Source organism: Heterodontus francisci, chromosome 16 (genome assembly GCF_036365525.1).
Source record: "Heterodontus francisci isolate sHetFra1 chromosome 16, sHetFra1.hap1, whole genome shotgun sequence".
NCBI lineage: Eukaryota > Metazoa > Chordata > Chondrichthyes > Heterodontiformes > Heterodontidae > Heterodontus > Heterodontus francisci.
In genome coordinates, this window is record NC_090386.1 from 102,071,809 (window position 1) to 102,088,298 (window position 16,490).

The window sequence follows — 16,490 nt, forward strand, 5'->3', positions numbered from 1 at the left end:
ACCCCTCGGAACAGAGGGTGGGGGGATGCCCCTGTAATATTGTCAACTCCTGAAGTTGGGGACACGCCCTTGGTAGGGGAACCCACGGGAGAAATCATTCCTTTGGCTGATGGGTCGGGTGTCCTGGGTGGGGGTGAGACCCACGAGGGTCGCCCTCCCATCCGTCTGACGCTGCTGCCCGGGATATACTCGACCCAGAAGCCAACTTGTGTAATTCACTGCCTGCTGGGCCCGTGGGCGCTGGGGTTGGCGGGAGATGGCCTCCCCTCTCCGCCTCCGGTCTTGGCTCCGGCTGGATTTCCGGAGTCGGGAACATCCATCTCCCCTGGACCACTCACTGGCCTGGGGACGGAGGCGGAGGGGGGTCCTGAACCACTGGCGCCCACAGACTCCAGTTCCATTCTAGAACCCAGAGAGGACTCAAAGAAGAAAGAACAAAGAACAGTAAAGCACAGGAACAGGCCATTCGGCCCTCCAAGCCTGTGCCGATCTTGATGCCTGCCGAAACTAACACCTTCTGCACTTCCGGGGCCCGTATCCCTCTATTCCCATCCTATTCATATATTTGTCAAAATGTCTCTTAAACGTCGCTATCGTATCTGCTTCCACCACCTCCCCCGGCAGCAAGTTCCAGGCACTCACCACCCTCTGTGTAAAGAACTTGCCTCGCACATCCCCTCTAAACTTTTCCCCTCGCACCTTAAACCTATGTCCCCTAGTAACCTACTCTTCCACCCTGGGAAAAAGCTTCTGACTATCCACTCTGTCCATGCCGCTCATAACTTTGTAAACCTCTATCATGTCGCCCCTCCATCTCCGTCGTTCCAGTGAAAACAATCCGAGTTTTTCCAACCTCTCCTCATAGCTAATGCCCTCCAGACCAGGCAACATCCTGGTAAACCTCCTCTGTACCCTCTCCAAAGCCTCCACGTCCTTCTGGTAGTGTGGCGACCAGAATTTCACGCAATATTCTAAGTGTGACCTAACTAAAGTTCTGTACAGCATGACTTATACTCTATACTTTATACTCTATGCCCCGACCGATGAAGGCAAGCATGCCGTATGCCTTCTTGACTACCTTATCCACCTGCGTTGCCACTTTCAGTGACCTGTGGACCTGTACGCCCAGATATCTCTGCCTGTCAATACTCCTAAGGGTTCTGCCATTTACTGTATACTTCCCACCTGCATTAGACCTTCCAAAATGCATTACCTCACATTTGTCCGGATTAAACTCCATCTGCCATTTCTCCACCCAAGTCTCCAACCGATCTATATCCTGCTGTATCCTCTGACAATCCTCATCATTATCCGCAACTCCACCAACCTTTGTGTCGTCCGCAAACTTACAAATCAGACCAGCTACATTTTCCTCCAAATCATTTATATATACTACAAACAGCAAAGGTCCCAGCACTGATCCCTGCGGAACACCACTAGTCACATCCCTCCATTCAGAAAAACACCCATCCACTGTTACCCTCTGTCTTCTGTGACCGAGCCAGTTCTGTATCCATCTTGCCAGCTCACCTCTGATCCCGTGTGACTTCACCTTTTGCACCAGTCTGCCATGCGGGACCTTGTCAAAGGCTTTACTAAAGTCCATATAGATAACATCCACCGCCCTTCCCTCATCAATCATCTTCGTCACTTCCTCAAAAAACTCAATCAAATTAGTAAGACACGACCTCCCCTTTACAAAACCATGCTGTCTCTCGCTAATAAGTTCATTTGTTTCCAAATGGGAGTAAATCCTGTCCCAAAGAATCCTGTCTAATAGTTTCCCTACCACTGACATAAGGCTCACCGGCCTAAAATTTCCTAGATTATCCTTGCCACCCTTCTTAAACAAAGGAACAACACTGGCTATTCTCCAGTCCTCTGGGACCTCACCTGTAGCCAATGAGGATGCAAAGATTTCTGTCAAGGCCCCAGCAATTTCTTCCCTTGCCTCCCTCAGTATTCTGGGGTAGATCCCATCAGGCCCTGGGGACTTATCTACCTTAATGCTTTGCAAGACACCCAACACCTCCTCCTTTTTGATAATGAGATGACTGAGACTATCTACACTCCCTTCCCTAGGCTCATCATTCACCAAGTCCTTCTCCTTGGTGAATACTGATGCAAAGTACTCATTTAGTACCTCACCCATTTCCTCTGGCTCCACGCATAGATTCCCTTCTCTGTCCTTGAGTGGGCCAACCCTTTCCCGGGTTACCCTCTTGCTCGTTATATATGTTTAAAAAGCCTTGGGACTTTCCTTAATCCTGTTTGCCAATGACTTTTCATGACCCCTTTTAGCCCTCCTGACTCCTTGCTTAAGTTCCTTCCTACTGTCTTTATATTCCTCAAGTGCTTCATCTGTTCCTAGCCTTCCAGCCCTTACAAATGCTTCCTTTTTCTTTTTGACTAGGCTCACAATATCCCGTGTTATCCAAGCTTCCCAAAACCTGCCAAACTTGTCTTTCTTCCTCACAGGAACATGCTGGTCCTGGATTCTAATCAGCTGACGTTTGAAAGACTCCCACATGTCAGATGTTGATTTACCCTCAAACAGCCGCCCCGAATCTAAATTCTTCAGTTCCTGCCTAATTTTTTTATAATTAGCCTTCCCCCAATTTAGCACCTTCACCCGAGGACTACTCTTATCCTTATCCACAAGTACCTTAAAACTTATGGAATTATGGTCACTGTTCCCGAAATGCTCCCCCACTGAAACTTCGACCACCTGGCCGGGCTCATTCCCCAATATTAGGTCCAGTATGGCCCCATCCCTAGTTGGACTATCTACATACTGTTTCAAGAAGCCCTCCTGGATGCTCCTCACAAATTCTGCCCCATCCAAGCCCCTCGCACTAAGTGAGTCCCAGTCAATATTGGGGAAGTTAAAATCACCCACCACTACAACCCTGTTACCTTTACATCTTTCCAAAATCTGTCTACATATCTGCTCCTCTACCTCCCGCTGGCTGTTGGGAGGCCTGTAGTAAACCCCCAACATCGTGACTGCACCCTTCCTATTTCTGAGCTCCACCCATATTGCCTCACTGCATGACCCCTCCGAGGTGTCCTCCCCCAGTACAGCTGTGATATTCTCCTTAACCAGTAATGCAACTCCCCCACCCCTTTTACATCCCCCTCTATCCCGTCTGAAGCTTCTAAAGCCTGGAACATTTAGCTGCCAATCCTGCCCTTCCCTCAACCAAGTCTCTGTAATAGCAACAACATCATATTTCCAAGTACTAATCCAAGCTCTAAATTCATCTGCCTTACCTGTTATACTTCTCGCAATGAAACAAATGCACTTCAGACCACCAGTCCCGCTGTGCTCTGCAACATCTCCCTGCCTGCTCTTCCTCTTAGTCTTACTGGCCTTATTTACTATGTCCTACTCATTTATTTCACTAGCTGTCCTACTGCTCTGGTTCCCACCCCCCTGCCACACTAGTTTAAACCCTCCCGAGTGACGCTAGCAAACCTCGCGGCCAGGATATTTGTGCCCTTCCAGTTTAGATGCAACCCGTCCTCCTTGTACAGGTTCCATCTGTCCCTGAAGAGATCCCAATGTTCCAGATATCTGAAACCCTCCCTTCTACACCAGCTGTTCAGCCACATGTTTAGCTGCACTATCTTCCTATTTCTAGCCTCACTGGCACGTGGCACAGGGAGTAATCCTGAGATTACAACCCTTGAGGTCCTGTCTTTTAACTTTCTACTTAACTCCCTGAACTCCCCCTGCAGGACCTCGTCACTCTTCCTGCCTACGTCATTGGTACCGATGTGTACCACAACCTGTGGCTGTTCACCCTCCCCCTTCAGAATGCCCTCTGTCCGTTCAGAGACATCCTTAACCCTGGCACCAGGGAGGCAACATACCATCCTGGAGTCTCTTTCACGTCCACAGAAGCACCTATCTGTGCCCCTGACTATAGAGTCCCCTATAACTATTGCTCTTCTGCGCTTTGTCCCTCCCTGCTGAACAACAGTGCCAGCCATGGTGCCACTGCTCTGGCTGCTGCTGTTTTCCCCTGAGAGGCCATCCCCCCCCCAACAGTATCCAAAACGGTATACTTGTTAGAGAGGGGGATAGCCACAGGGGAATCCTGCACTGACTGCCTGCCCCTTCTAGCGGTCACCCATCTATCTGCCTGCACCTCACGTGTAACCACTTCTCTAAAACTCCTGTCTATGACTCTCTCTGCCACCTGCATGCTTCTAAGTGCATCCAGTTGCCGCTCCAACCGATCCATGCGGTCTGTGAGGAGCTGCAACTGGGTACACTTCTTGCAGATGTAGTCGTCCGGAATGCTGGAAGCGTCACGGACTTCCCACATCTCACAGGTGAAGCACTTCACTCCTCTAACTGTCATTTCTAGCACTCATTAGTTAATTGATATAAAATAAATAAATACTTTGTCTGCTCTGAGAATCCCCGAGGTAAGTTTTTTTTATATACTCACCACTCCGGAACTCCGCCCTCCGAGTCCTGGGGCTGGGATCGTGACAGAGGCGGGACCAGCTGGTGCGGCCGGGGCGTCCGCCCCACAGTGTGCGGTGGGTGTGTCGGCCACTGGTGGTGACGACCCAGAGGAGGACGGGGACTCGGTGTGGGGCATGGAGGATGACCTTGATTCCATCACCAGTGAGGTGGTGGAGTCCCTTGTGCCTCCCACCGAGTCTCCTCTCATCCCCACGGCGGAACTCTGGGATTTCCTCGCAGCTTGCAGGGATTGCTGCAATAAAGTTCAGCTGGCCCTCGGCCATTGGTCGTGTCTGGAGCTGATCATCCAGTCCGTCCGTGCCGCCCTCAAGAAAGCGGGGTAGGGCGCGGGCGTGAAACTGTTTGAGAGGCTCCGATTTAATGCGTTCCCCAATGGGTTGCTGGGGGTGTGGAAGGCCAGGTGCACTTCCACTCCCTCCTCACAGTGTTGGTGACGGTTTTTTAAAGTACCTTTGACAAGAAGATAACCATAGCCAGCCTCAACATCAACGGCAGCAGGGGGTCTCACTGCAGAATTCACAATCTCTCAGTCCTCAGGGAAGGGAGATACGCGGTGAGCTTTCTGCAGGAAACCCACACCGTTCCAGGAGACGAAGCCACCTGGCTCCTGGAGTGGCAGGGTGGGGTCTACATGAGTTACCTCACCCTTATTTCTAGTGGGGTGGCTATCTTGTTGGCCCTGACCTTTCAGCCGGAGATCTTGGGGGTCAAGGAGCTAGTGCCAGGCCGCTTGCTCCACCTCGCCGTTCACCTGGGTAGCGTGCCGCTCCACTTTGTGAACTTTGTGGAGAAGTTGAGGGGACTGATCAGCTCCCTTAACTTTGAGGACGTCTGGCGGAATCTCCATCCCGACTCCAGCGCCTTCATGTGGAGGTCTGGAGGAGGAGGGTCCCGAATCGACCGCCTCTACATTTCGCAGGCGTACGTCTCCGGCGTCTCGGCGGCCTCCATGCGGCTGGTGCCGTGCTCGGGCCACCACCTGGTGTGGGCGGAGTTCACTCCGCACGCGGGCGGGGTCCGCGTACTGGCACTTTAACAACCGGCTGCTGGAGAACAAGTGATGCCTGAACACGTTCCGTCAATTCTGGGCCGACTGGAGAAGGAAGCAGGGGGGCTTCCCCTCCTTGAGGCGATGGTGGGATGTGGGCAAGACTCACATCCGCGTCTTCTGTCAGGAGTACGCGAAGGGGTCGACCAAGGGGTGGGAAGCTGAGGTCAGGTGCCTAGAGAGGGAGGTGCTCGACTTGGAGTCCCGCCTCGGTCATGCCGTCGTGGACCCGGCCCTGTGGCAGGCATATAAAGAGAAGAAGGGCGCGCTGAGGGACCTGCAGCTCATAGGGTCCCGAGGCGTGTACGTGAGGTCGTGGATCCAGATCCTGGAAGATTTGAACCGCACCTCACCCTTCTTCTACGCGCTGGAAAAATGGCGGGGGGTCCATAAGCAGCTCGTCGAGCTGTTGGCCAACGACGGATCCTCCATCAAGGATCCGGAGGGAATGGGCCTTCTGGTCCGTACTTATTACAATGCGTTGTTCTGTCCGGATCCATCCAGCGAGGACGCGTGCAGAGTTTTGTGGGAGGACCTGCTGCAGGTCAGCCCGGAGGGCGTCGAAGGATTGGAGGCTCCACTCACGTTGGCGGAGCTGACCGGCGCCCTCCACCAGCTCTCAAGGGGCAAATCCCCAGGGCTGGATGGGTTGACCATGGAGTTCCTCAGGGCACTCTGGGACGTCCTAGGGGACGATTATGCGCGTGTCCTGGGGGAAAGCCTGGCGACCGGGGAGATGCCCCTCTCGTGGCGCAGGGCGGTCATCGTCCTGCTGCCGAAGAGGGGCGATCTCCGCCTGCTTATAAACTGGCATCCGGTCTCCCTCCTCAGCACGGATTATAAGATCTTTGCCCGGGCTATGTCTACCCACCTGGGCTCCGTGCTGGCCCACGTGATCCACCCTAACCAGTCCTACACGGTCCCGGGCCGGTCCATCCAGGACAACATCCACCTGGTCCGGGACCTGATCCATTTTTCCCAGAGGACTGGTCAATCGGTCGCCTTTCTCTCCCTCGATCAGGAGAAGGCGCTCGACAGGGTGGATCACGAATACCTTTTCGGGACTCTGCGCGCTTTTATACGCCGCCGCAGAGTGTCTAGTCAAGGTTAATGGGTCCTTGACGGCGCCACTTCGATTTGGGAGAGGAGTGCGTCAGGGATGCCCCATGTCCAGCCAATTATATACCATCTGCGTGGAGCCCTTCCTATGTCTGCTTCGCAGGAGGTTGACTGGATTGGTTCTGCGCGAGCTGGCTGGATGTGAAAAAGACTCCAGGATGGTATGTTGCCTCCCTGCTGCCAGGGTCAAGGATGTCTCTGAACGGACAGGGGGCATTCTGAAGGGGGAGGGTGAACAGCCAGAGGTTGTGGTACACATTGGTACCAATGACATAGGCAGGAAGAGTGATGAGGTCCTGCAGGGGGAGTTTAGGGAGTTAGGCAGAAAGTTAAAAAACAGGACCTCGAGGGTTGTAATCTCGGGATTACTCCCTGTGCCACGTGCCAGTGAGGCTAGAAATAGGAAGATAGTGCAGCTAAACACGTGGCTGAACAGCTGGTGTAGAAGGGAGGGTTTCAGATATCTGGACCATTGGGATCTCTTCAGGGACAGATGGGACCTGTACAAGAAGGACGGGTTGCATCTAAACTGGAGGGGCACAAATATCCTGACTGCGAGGTTTGCTAGTGTCACTCGGGAGGGTTTAAACTAGTGTGGCAGGGGGGTGGGAACCAGAGCAGTAGGACAGCAAGTGTAATAAATGAGGGGGAACTAGTAAATAAGGCCAGTAAAACTAAGAGGAAGAGCAGGCAGGGAGATGTTGTGGAGAACAGCGGGACTGGTGGTCTGAAGTGCATTTGTTTCAATGCGAGAAGAATAACAGGTAAGGCAGATGAACTTAGAGCTTGGATTAGTACTTGGAACTATGATGTTGTTGCTATTACAGAGACTTGGTTGAGGGAAGGACAGGATTGACAGCTAAATGTTCCAGGATTTAGAATCTTCAGGCGGGATAGAGGGGGATGTAAAAGGGGTGGGGGAGTTGCATTACTGGTTAAGGAGAATATCACAGCTGTACGGCGGGAGGACACCTCGGAGGGGTCATGCAGCGAGGCAACATGGGTGGAGCTCAGGAATAGGAAGGGTGCAGTCACGATGTTGAGGGTTTACTACAGGCCTCCCAACAGCCAGCGGGAGGTAGAGGAGCAGATATGTAGACAGATTTTGGAAAGATGTAAAGGTAACAGGGTTGTAGTGGTGGGTGATTTTAACTTCCCCTATATTGACTGGGACTCACTTAGTGCGAGGGGCTTGGATGGGTCAGAATTTGTGAGGAGCATCCAGGAGGGCTTCTTGAAACAATATGTAGATAGTCCAACTAGGGATGGGGCCGTACTGGACCTGGTATTGGGGAATGAGCCTGGCCAGGTGGTCGAAGTTTCAGTAGGGGAGCATTTCGGGAACAGTGACCATAATTCCATAAGTTTTAAGGTACTTGTGGATAAGGATAAGAGTAGTCCTCGGGTGAAGGTGCTAAATTGGGGGAAGGCTAATTATAACAATATTAGGCAGGAACTGAAGAATTTAGATTGGGGGCGGCTGTTTGAGGGTAAATCAACATCTGACATGTGGGAGTCTTTCAAACGTCAGCTGATTAGAATCCAGGACCAGCATGTTCCTGTGAGGAAGCAGGATAAGTTTGGCAAATTTCGGGAACCTTGGATAACGCGGGATATTGTGAGCCTAGTCAAAAAGAAAAAGGAAGCATTTGTAAGGGCTGGAAGGCTAGGAACAGATGAAGCACTTGAGGAATATAAAGACAGTAGGAAGGAACTTAAGCAAGGAGTTAGGAGGGCTAAAAGGGGTTATGAGAAGTCATTGGCAAACAGGATGAAGGAAAATCCCAAGGCTTTTTATACGTATATAAAGAGCAAGAGGGTAACCAGGGAAAGGGTTGGCCCACTCAAGGACAGAGGAGGGAATCTATGTGTGGAGGCAGAGGAAATGGGCAAAGTACTAAATGAGTACTTTGCATCAGTATTCACCAAAGAGAAGGACTTGGTGGATGATGAGCCTAGGGAAGGGAGTGTAGACAGTCTCAGTCATCTCATTATCAAAAAGGAGGAGGTGTTGGGTGTCTTGCAAAGCATTAAGGTAGATAAGTCCCCAGGGCCTGATGGGATCTACCCCAGAATAATGAGGGAGGCAAGGGAAGAAATTGCTGTGGCCTTGACAGAAATGTTTGCATCCTCATTGGCTACAGGTGAGGTCCCAGACGACTTGAAAGACATGAGGATAGATATGTCCCCGGGGCCAGACGGGATATACCCAAGGATATTACGGGAAGCGAGGGAAGAGATTGCTGCGCCTTTGGCGATGATCTTTGCGTCCTCACTGTCCACTGGAGTAGTACCGGATGATTGGAGGGTGGCAAATGTTATTCCCTTGTTCAAGAAAGGGAATGGGGATAACCCTGGGAATTACAGACCAGTCAGTCTTACGTCGGTGGTGGGCAAATTATTGGAGAGGATTCTGAGAGACAGGATTTATGATTATTTGGAAAAGCATTGTTTGATTAGAGACAGTCAGTATGGCTTTGTGAGGGGCAGGTCATGCCTCACAAGCCTTATTGAATTCTTTGAGGATGTGACAAAACACATTGATGAAGGAAGAGCAGTGGATGTGGTGTATTTGGATTTTAGCAAGGCATTTGATAAGGTTCCCCATGGTAGGCTCATTCAGAAAGTAAGGAGGCATGGGATACAGGGAAATATGGCTGTCTGGATACAGAATTGGCTAGCCCATAGAAGACAGAGGGTGGCAGTAGATGGAAAGTATTCAGCCTGGTGTTCCGCAGGGATCTGTTCTGGGACCTCTGCTCTTTGTGATTTTTATAAATGACTTGGATGAGGAAGTGGAAGGCTGGGTTAGTAAGTTTGCCGATGATACAAAGGTTGCTGGAGTTGTGGGTAGTGTGGAGGGCTGTTGTAGGTTGCAACGGGACATTGACAGGATGCAGAGCTGGGCTGAGAAGTGGCAGATGGAGTTCAACCTGGAAAAGTGTGAAGTGATTCATTTTGGAAGGTCGAATTTGAATGCAGAATACAGGCTTAAAGACAGGATTCTTGGCAGTGTGGAGGAACAGAGGGATCTTGGGGTCTATGTCCATTGATCGCTCAAAGTTGCCACCCAAGTTGATAGGGTTGTTAAGAAGGCAGATGGGGTGTTGGCTTTCATTAACAGGGGGATTGAGTTTAAGAGCCGCGAGGTTATGCTGCAGCTCTATAAGGCCCTGGTTCGACCACACTTGGAATATTGTGTTCAGTTCTGGTCACCTCATTATAGGAAGGATGTGGAAGCTTTAGAGAGGGTGCAGAGGAGATTTACCAGGATGCTGCCTGGACTGGAGGGCATGTCTTATGAAGAAAGGTTGAGGGGGCTTTTCTCATTGGAGCGAAGAAGGATGAGAGGTGACTTGATAGAGGGGTACAAGATGATGAGAGGCATAGATAGAGTGGATAGTCAGAGACTTTTTCCCAGGGTGGAAAGGGCCATCACCAGGGGGCATAATTTTAAGATGATTGGAGGAAGGTTTAGGGGAGATGTCAGAGGTAGGTTCTTTACACAGAGAGTGGTGGGTGCGTGGAATGCACTGCCAGCGGTGGTAGTAGAAGCAGATACATTAGGGACATTTAAGCGACTCTTGGATAGGTACATGGATGATAGTAGAATGAAGGGTATGTAGGTACTTTGATCTTAGAGTAGGTTAAAGGGTCAGCACAACATCGTGGGCCGAAGGGCCTGTACTGTGCTGTACTGTTCTATGTTCTATGTTCTATGACTGGAGAATAGCCAATTTTGTTCCTTTGTTTAAGAAGGGTGGCAAGGATAATCCAGGAAATTTTAGGCCGGTGAGCCTTAAGTCAGTGGTAGGGAAACTATTAGAGAGGATTCTTCGGGACAGGATTTACTCCCATTTGGAAACAAATGGACTTATTAGCGAGAGGCAGCATGGTTTTGTGAAGGGGAGGTCATGCCTCACTAATTTGATTGAGTTTTTTGAGGAAGTGACAGAGATGATTGATGAAGGAAGGGCAGTGGATGTTATCTATATGGACTTCAGTAAAGCCTTTGACAAGGTCCCTCATGGCAGACTGATACAAAAGGTGAAGTCACATGGGATCAGAGGGGAGCTGGCAAGATGGATACAGAACTGGCTCAGTCATCGAAGACAGAGGGTAACAGTGGAAGGGTGCTTTTCTGAATGGAGGGATGTGACTAGTGGTGTTCCGCAGGGATCAGTGCTGGGACCTTTGCTGTTTGTAGTATATATAAATGATTTGGAGGAAAATGTAGCTGGTCTGATTGGTAAGTTTGCGGACGACACAAAGGTTGGTGGAGTTGCGGATAATGATGAGGATTGTCAGAGGACACAGCAGGATTGAGATCGGTTGGAGACTTGGGCAGAGAAATGGCAGATGGAGTTTAATCCGGACAAATGTGAGGTAATGCATTTTGGAAGGTCTAATGCAGGTGGGAAGTATACAGTAAATGGCAGAACCCTTAGGAGTATTGACAGGCAGAGAGATCTGGGCGTACAGGTCCACAGGTCACTGAAAGTGGCAACGCAGGTGGATAAGGTTGTCAAGAAGGCATTCGGCATGCTTGCCTTCATCGGTCGAGGCATAGAGTAAAAAAATTGGCAAGTCATGCTGCAGCTGTACAGAACTTTAGTTAGGCCACACTTAGAATATTGCGTGCAATTCTGGTCGCCACACTCCCTGAAGGACGTGGAGGCTTTGGAGAGGGTACAGAAGAGGTTTACCAGGATGTTGCCTGGTCTGGAGGGCATTAGCTATGAGGAGAGGTTGGATAAACTCGGATTGTTTTCACTGGAACGACGGAGGTGGAGGGGCGACATGATAGAGCTTTACAAAGTTATAAGCGGCATGGACAGAGTGGATAGTCAGAAGCTTTTTCCCAGGGTGGAAGAGTCAGTTACTATGGGACATAGGTTTAAGGTGAGAGGGGCAAAGTTTAGAGGGGATGTGCGAGGCAAGTTCTTTACACAGAGGGTGGTGAGTGCATGGAACTTGTTGCCGGGGGAGGTGGTGGAAGCAGGTACCATAGAGACGTTTAAGAGGCATCTTGACAAATACATGAATAGGATGGGAATAGAGGGATACGGACCCCAGAAGTGCAGAAGGTTTTAGTTTAGGCAGGCATCAAGATCGGCGCAGGCTTGGAGGGCCGAATGGCCTGTTCCTGTGCTGTACTGTTCTTTGTTCTTTGTCGTCCTCTCGGCTTACGCCGACGACGTGCTCCTCGCGGTCACAGATCCCGTTGACTTGCGGAGGCTGCGCGACTGCCAGCAGACCTATTCTGCCGCGTCCTCCGCGAGGATCAATTGGGAGAAATGTTCCGGACTCCTGGTGGGTCAGTGGCGGGTGGACTCCCTGCCAGAGGAGATGACACCTTTTGCGTGGAGCACCACGCACCTCCTCTATCTGGGAGTTCACCTTAGTCCCGCTGAGGAAGCCTGGACGGCAAACTGGCAGGGGTTGGAGGCGAAAGTGACCGCTCGGCTGGGGCGCTGGACAGGACTGCTCCGAGTGCTTTCCTACAGGGGCCGCGCGCTGGTCATAAACCAACTGGTGGCCTCCATGTTGTGGTACCGGTTGGTCACTTTGGCCCCGCCCCCTGCATTTGCCACCAAGATCCAGAAGAAACTCGTCGATTTCTTCTGGGGCAAGAGGAAACACTGGGTCTCTGACGCGGTCCTGAGTGTCCCGATTGACGAGGGCGGTCAGTCGCTGGTGTGCGTCCGCACCCAGGCTGCGGACCCTGCAGAGATACCTGTACGTCGAGCATCCTCCCAGATGGTGTGCGCTGGCGACGTATTTTTTCCGCCACTGTCACTGCCTTCAAGACGGCACGCAGCTCCCGGTGGAATCCGTTAGCCGCGCCTGTCTTTTACCAGGATCTATTCCAGTCAGGGCGCTCCCCGCCGGTGGAGGAGAACGCCTCGGCTGTCCGGGCGGCCGACTTTGGGGACGGTCCAGTGGGCGGAGGAGTAGCCGAAACCCCCGAGACGCCCCTCACTGCGGGTGGCGAGGGGGCTCGGGAGTGCGGAGCGATCCAGGCCGAGCTGACCCCCGTTCGGCCGGAACTGCTCATCGGACCCAGGCCCCGAAACCCTCCTCGGGAGCCGGTCCCGCACAACCCGAGCCGCCTCTCGGAAATGCCCTCCATGCCAGTCCAATCGGAGCGGAGGGGTTTCCTGTACGGGCTGCTCCTGCACACTCTCCACTTCCTCGCCCTCGTCAGCCGGCCAGACACGCACTGGCGGTCCGCGTTGCCATCTGGCGGCAAGGGGAAACCCCGATGGAGGTCTCTCTACGCGGGAGTCCTCACCCTTTTCATCGGGGACCTGGGGTGGAGGGTGTTGCACAGGGCAGTCCCGTGCAATAGGCTTTTAAGTAGGTTCATGGACTCCCAGGCCGCCTGTACTTTCTGCGACTTGGACGAGTCCCTGTTTCATATATATACGGAGCGTGCGAGGTTGCAGCCCCTGTTTGAGTATTTGAAGGGGCTGCTCCTCAAGTTCTGGCTGCACTTCAGCCCCACGCTCCTGATCTTTGGGCACCCGTAGCGGAGGGGCGTGGGCCAGGAGGAGGATCTCCTCGTCGGTCTGCTCCTGGGCCTGGCCAAGGTGGCAATTCACAGGTCCAGGTTGCGGGCCGTCGGGGGGTCCATCCTCCCTGATTGCCTGCCCCTCTTCTGCGGTTACGTTCGCGCCCGGGTGTCCCTGCAAATATGTATATAAAAGGGGCCTGGGGTATAAAGGCCAAAAAATAAAATGGGGTTAGATACAGAGTAAAGCTGATGTGATTGGGTGGAATGCTGGTTTTGTTAATGGAGAATGAGATGGGTGAGGAGTAAATGTAACATTGCACCTGGTATCGTCAGTTTCCTGACGGGTGTGTTAGGTTAGGATTTGTCTTGTCTCCCATTTGGTGACAGTAATTATTGGCATTAAGCCAGTTTTGAGCCACAGGCTCACAAAGCCAGGAATGGGCTGAGACATTTCACATCAGACTCACAGCTGAGAATTATTCTCATCAGTCCGGGTTGATTTCTACCCTGAAGTCCACATAAACGGATATTTCGCCATGCACCATTCATTCCCTGGGACCTTGAGCAGGATTGCTCCTGGCATATTGTAGATTTTGACAGTAACTTTGACCTTTGATCTTGCAGATGCGGACAAGGCAGCTTACCTGATGGGTATCAATTCCGCTGACCTTCTGAAAGCCCTCCTTCACCCCCGGGTCAAAGTCGGAAATGAATACGTGACAAAGGGACAAACTGTGGCTCAGGTACACAAAGAATTTCATTGGATTTAAAATAGAGTCATTATGGCAGAGAAGGAGGTCATCTGGGCCATCGGTTCCATGCCAGCCGTCGGTACAACAATCCAACCAGTCCCACTCCCCCCTTCTATCCCTGTAACCCTACAAATCTATTTCTCTCAAGTGCCCATCCAATTTCCTTTGAAATCATTCATTGTCTCCACTTCCACCACCCTCGTAGGCAGCGAGTTCCAGGTCATTACCACTCGCTGTGTAAAAAAGTTCTTTCTCACATCCCCCTGCATCTCTTGCCCAAAATCTTAAATCTGTGTCCCCTAGACCTTCTACCATCAGTTACTGGGAACAGCTTTTCTTCATCTACCCTATCCAAACCTGTAATAATCTTGTACACCTCTAACAAATATCTCCTCAATCTCCTTTGCTCCAAGGAAAACAACCCCAGCTTCTCCAACCTAACCTTGTAACTAAAATCCCTCATCCCTGGAACCATTCTGATAAATCTCCTCCGCATCCTCTCAAAGACCCTCACATCCTTCCTAAAGTGTGGTGACCAGAACTGGATGCTCTAATTGGGGCCTAACCAGAGCTTGATAAAGGTTCACCATAACCTCAAATAAAAACAGAAAGTGCTGGAAATATTCAGCAGGTTTGGCAGCATCTGTGGAGAGAGAAGCAGAGTAAACATTTCAGGTATGTGTTCTGAAGAAGGGTCACTGACCTGAAACGTTAACTCTGCTTCTCTCTCCATAGATGCTGCCAGACCTGCTGAGTATTTCCAGCACTTTCTGGTTTTATTTCAGATTTCCAGCATCTGCAGTATTTTGCTTTTATTTCAGCATAACCTCCCTGCTTTTGTACTCTAGGCCTCTATTTATGAAGCCCAAGTGTTGCAACCTCGTGAGACTGTTAATATTAAAATACGAGATATGAAGCCCACCCCCCAGACCAATTTAAAGAATTACAAAAAATTTCATGTTTTAAGACTTTTATTATAACAACTGAAAATAAATCTCCATTAATTAAATAGTACTTTGTAGTAGTTAATGCCCCAAATTACAGAGAAAGATATTTTCTTTACTTATTAAAAACACTTGAAAAGCTCACATCACACTTGTACTTTGCACAGTCCTCTTTGATGGAAAAATCTTTGTGGTTAAAAGTCCCAAATTCCTCCCAGTTGCAATGGGTTGGATCTCCTAGACCTTTCTCAAAGTCGATGTCCTCTTCGTTCATTTCTCCGAGCACTTTCATCCTGGATGTCCACGAATAAGGCAATTCCTGGTGGTCCTGTTGGTCTTCTACTTCTCCGAAAACTTCAACTTTCAAAACAGGTTCAAGCCTTCACAGCTTTTCGCTGCATCAGTATTTTCCAGAGAGCAGGTGTTCCTCTCTCTCGCACTCTCTCCCTCCCTTGAGGCTTCCTTACAGCCTGTCTGCCTTTAGAAAATCTGTTAAATTTATCTGGAATCAAAAGTAAATAGCTCACTGTCCTTATCCAATTTGCAAAGTCCAGAAGTCTGGTTTCAGCAGTGCCACCTGGGCCTTCCATTGTTCCAGGTGTTAGCAGCTGCCATGCACATTTGTGTTGTCAGAATTGTTGACTCCTTGTTTGCGATCTAAAAGTCTGGGAGGGTGAAACCCATTGTTCTTCAGGTGTTATACCCCTGCAGTCTGTTTTTCAAAAGAAAAGTCTGATCTGTGTTCTCTGTTGTCGTGGTAACCAAGATTTCTGCCCTATCCTTTAGTAGAGTGGATGTGTGGTCACCTGACCTTCCAGACTCCATCTTAAACTTTCAAAAATCACAATTTTAAAAACATGATGTTGTTACACAGTCCAGCGTCCAGATCCCATAATGCTTTTCTAACTACTCTCTCAATATGTCCTGCCACCTTCAAAGATCAATACACATGAACTCCCAGGTCCCTCTGTTCCTACACACGCTTTTGAACTGTGCATTTAGTCTATATTGCCTCTCCCTGTCCCTTTTGCCAAAATGCATCACCTCACACTTCTCTGTATTGAATTCCATCTGCCACTTGTCTGCCCATTCTGCTAACCTATCTATGTCCAGCTGCAGTTGCTTTGTATCATCCTCACTGTTTGCCACTCCTCCAAGTTTGGTATCATCAGCAAATTTGAAATTTTACTCAGTATTCTGATATCCAAGTCATTTATATTTATATATATATATATATATGTCAGCGGGAAACACCGCTGTCTACCATCCTGCAGTCTGAAAAACAATCATTTACCACGACTTGTTGTTTTCTGTCCTTAAGCCAATTTTTTTTATCCAAGCTGACACTGACCCTCCTATTCCATGAGCCTCAATTTTATTCATCAGCCTTTTATGTGGTACTTTGTCAAACACTTCCTTAAAATCCATATAGACAATATCCACTGCATTCTCTTCATCAACCTTCTCTGTTACTTCATCAAAAAATTCAGTTAGATTAGTCAAACACAATCTGCCTTTTACAAATCCGTGCTGGCTCTCCTTAATTAACGCAAACTTCTCCAAGTGCCTGTTGATTTTTTTCCTGATTATTGTTTCTAAAACCTTACCC

The 16,490-nt window shown here is 50.2% G+C and overlaps 1 protein-coding gene across 1 annotated transcript in view; it reads left to right on the forward strand.

The window, feature by feature from the left end:
* LOC137378420 (myosin-7-like) overlaps positions 1-16,490 on the forward strand; it is a 199,645-nt gene that overhangs the window by 60,893 nt on the left and 122,262 nt on the right. Inside the window, exon 13 of the mRNA XM_068048747.1 lies at positions 13,810-13,928. Within this exon, the coding sequence (XP_067904848.1) occupies positions 13,810-13,928 (119 nt within the window). The remainder of the gene's footprint in view (positions 1-13,809; positions 13,929-16,490) is intronic.